Here is a 3,858-nt window from a genome sequence, read left to right on the forward strand (position 1 = left end):
CATTGTGTAACTTTGTGCTTAACTTCAAACAAACAATCTACAATTTTATAAGAATAGGCGGGAGTTTTGCAATACATATAAGTTATGTACAATTCTAAATATACATGTAATTTAAACAAACATCGATATTAGCACATACATATATATAATAAATCCATCACGTATCTAATATATTATTTCAACTATATTGAGATATTTTAATAATTTGAGTCACAGTTCTAATAAATAAAATTGTAGTGTACATTTACAAGCCCATTTTGGAACCTTCAATGAGGTTTCCCGCAGAAATTTAACTTGCATAATCTTCGTATTTCCTTTTAGTCTGCTGCGCCTGCGTGTTCTTTTCGTCAAAACTTAATTATCTAAGAAGTTGCTAAGAAACTACTTAGTTCAGAAGCTTGTAGTCAAGAAATTTTTCCTTCCTTCATTTATGAAATAACACCAACAGTTATATATAGAGAAATGTATTCGTTATTAGGAACGCTACTAGTTCTTCCTTAATACATAGCGAAGCGATGCGTCAACTGTCGACTAGTAATTAAAACTGGAAGTTTTATTTTTTTAAATTGTGTAAATATGTATGTATCCAACAACGTTTGTTGAATGTATTTTCTCTCAGTGTTTAACTAGGCCCGGCATGGCTAGGTGGCTAGGGCGCTCGACTCGCAATCTGCGGGTCGCGGGCTCGAATCCCCGTCCCACCAAACATGCTCGCCCTTTAAGCCGTGGGGGCGTTATAATGTGACGGTCAATCCCACTATTCGTTGGTAAAAGATTAGCCCAAGAGTTGGCGGTGGGTGGTGGTGATGACTAGCTGCCTTCCCTCTAATCTTAAACTGCTAAATTAGGGACGGCTAGCGCAGATATGTATTTGCGCGAAATTCAAACCAAACCAGTGTTTAACTCAGATCACTGAGCAAGAGAGTAAACACATACACACACACACAAATTATATAGCATCGGCGAAACGTTACAGTTTGTCCTGGAATTCGATGTATGGTGGTGGTCTTACGATTTGCAAAACATAAAAATGTTATTTAGTATACCTTGAAATGTTTCAACGAAGCCTTCGACATGTTCAATATTTAAATGTTTAACAGTTGGAGGAGCAATCACAAAGACGTTTCGGCGAAATAGTTAAAACTGCTACTACCATACATATTTTATTTTCTTGGGCTTTAATTCTATTTAAATTCGTTTTGTATTTGAAACAGTGTGTGGGCCATAATTTCTAAAATATAAACACTAATTCACAGGAAGTCATGGTAAAATTTCGTAGTTAACAGGGCTAATGCCAATTTTGTCGTACCTTGTGATTGCGACGTGTCCCTAAAATAGAGGGGGGAAAAACAAGAGGAAAAACTCTAAAAGTACCTGTGCTAAGAAAAGGCAGTCATTTACTTGAGAAAATATATTTTTAGTTGTTTTCTACAGAAATTACAATAATGCTAAGAACAAGAAGCAAAATAAATATGACAATTTGAAGAAAAAAAAATTCCAAGTTTTATATTATAATTCAGCCATTGTTATTTGTTTTAGAGCAAAACCACCTTTGGGCTATTTTAGTGTTGTAATTCCGTAAACTTACCGCTCTCCCATCGGGGAACAATAATTCAGCCCAATTTTATGTTGTTTTAATGCACGTATTGTTTTTAAGTTGTGGATTCAATATACGTTCTACCCTTAGCACAATTAAAGCAGGGAAGGAGGCCCGGCATGGCCAGGTGGTTAGGGAACTCGACTCGCAATCTGTGGGTCGAGGTTTGAATCCCTGTCCCACCAAACATGCTTGCCCTTTCAGCCTTGAAGGCGTTATAATGTGACGGTCAATCCCACTATTCGTTAAGTAAAAGAGTAGCCCAAAGAGTTGACGGTGGGTGGTGATGACTAGCTGCCTTCCCTCTAGTCTTACACCGCTAAATTAGGGACGGCTAGCGCAGATAGCCCTCGTGTAGCTTTGCGCGAAATTCAAAAAACAAACAAAGCAGGGAAGGGGAAGATTTACCAAATCTTATTTCACATCTTGCCATTAGTTGATAAGAGCACAGCATAATAAACACTAAGTTTCGACGTTATTAGCATGGTGCTTGCACTGATATGTTCTGTGTTATAGGTCTGAAAAAATAAAGCCACGCCACAGAACAGCATCTGAGTTCAAAATAATTTTTGATTTATTCTTTAACGATGGTTGATAATTTCTTCTCTTATTAACTAGAAATTTGCCTAAACATTTTGTTTCTTTATTTTCAATAGGCATTTGCTAACATTTCGGAGAAACTGGAGCCTCTTTTGGAAGGTGTGAAATCGAATCGGTCACAATGGCTTAAAATGGCAGAAAATAATAAAGAAGAAATGGAAGAAGACGTGTAGATTGACCTTTGGTATGACCTCGAAGAAACTAACACATCCTTTCGTGGATTCACCAATAAATATTGTTTTACAAGTTGATGATAGCCTTATCTATCAATGACTTTACGAAGGAAGATTTTTATGTTATGTTATATGAATAAATGTGAAATCAATTCGTGATTGACGGGATTTTTTTTTTTTAAAATAGAGTTCATAGAAACAAAAGATTCACTTTTCTTGATGTGTTATACAGGGATTAGTGGCAGGTGAAAGTTTCGTGAAACATATTCTTGCATAATAAGTAGATTTGTCTCCTGAAATAAAGCTTTACCTTGGTGAATTCATCATAGAGGATTTTATCAAATGTAAAAACTATTAACGGAGTAATTTTTTTTTAACGAATCCATTTTTTCTTCTATGAGCTGTAAGCATAATGATGTTCATTAGATAAAGGAATACCAGTTTGCTAGAGGAAAAATTAATATGTGGAAATTGAACGATAGCGTAACTGTTTTATAAATCATCAAGGAAGGTAAAAAAAAAAATCCCAATACCGTTGTCAGAATCATACAACCCATCCATAAATCCACAACGAGTAACATAATTATTCGCCGCATCAGTAAACTTCACGAACCCAAGTTTTTCGTATCTTCTTCTTGTTTGTCGGAGACTTACACACGATCGAACAACCAATTTCTGAAAGTGACTGAGCAAAGTGAAGTACACAACTAGGAAAAGAGGGGGGTGGGTCACGTTAAAAGTTTTATTTGCCGGATAGTTAAACTGGTAGCACGGGTATTTAACTTAACCACAAGAGGACATGCAATTTCTTCGTGAATTAATATTTTATCACCTGTTTTTATCTATCTTATTTCGTTTTATTTGTCTTTTATCGTATCTGATTGTTATCTAACTTCCAGTCTATTGTGTGAAATTGTTAAATAAACTGATAATTTTTTTGTACTGTCCAGCGAAATTTAGAATATTTCGAAACTCCTTCGTCTTAGAAATAAAAGAGTTGTTGAAAAACAGAAGTGGTTGACTAGACTATTTTTTCCTTTATTTTAGAATGAAGAATGTTATTAAAAATTAATTATCTCTCCATATGATTATATTCTATTTTTTATATATGCATCTGAAGAAAAATATGTTGGAGAGGATAATATTAGAAGTTAATGAAGCTTATCAAAAGTACGTTTGCTAAAGGGTGTTGGGGACATCAGAATACCACTAGGCGTAATTTGAATTCAGTGGGGGGCCAGGATGTGATAAAAATCAGGGAAAACAGTCAAGGAAAGTGAAGGAAAAAATAAACGTGACCTGATTTTTAACTTTTATTCAGTTTAACCGACCTTTTCAGCTACCAAAGTCGTGTTAAAATATTTCACTTTGTCTATAGTGACTAATTACTTTGCGCCAAAAACTCAACTGAAGTTGAAAAAATCGCAAACTGGACTAAATCATAATAGAGACTAAAAATGTTATTGAACAAGCTGAGCGTAAAAATCA

The 3,858-nt window shown here is 34.9% G+C and overlaps 1 protein-coding gene across 2 annotated transcripts in view; it reads left to right on the forward strand.

Moving 5' to 3' along the window:
• Positions 1-3,377, forward strand: part of LOC106457736 (dual 3',5'-cyclic-AMP and -GMP phosphodiesterase 11-like) — a 62,396-nt gene extending 59,019 nt beyond the window's left edge. For both annotated transcript variants that reach the window (XM_013917185.2, XM_022383953.1), the window contains exon 20: positions 2,254-3,377. In XM_013917185.2, coding sequence (XP_013772639.1) covers positions 2,254-2,370 — 117 coding nt within the window. In that variant the 3' untranslated portion in view covers positions 2,371-3,377. The remainder of the gene's footprint in view (positions 1-2,253) is intronic.
• The last annotated feature ends 481 nt before the right edge of the window (positions 3,378-3,858 follow it).

Source organism: Limulus polyphemus, unplaced genomic scaffold (genome assembly GCF_000517525.1).
Source record: "Limulus polyphemus unplaced genomic scaffold, Limulus_polyphemus-2.1.2 Scaffold18, whole genome shotgun sequence".
NCBI classification, from domain to species: domain Eukaryota; kingdom Metazoa; phylum Arthropoda; class Merostomata; order Xiphosura; family Limulidae; genus Limulus; species Limulus polyphemus.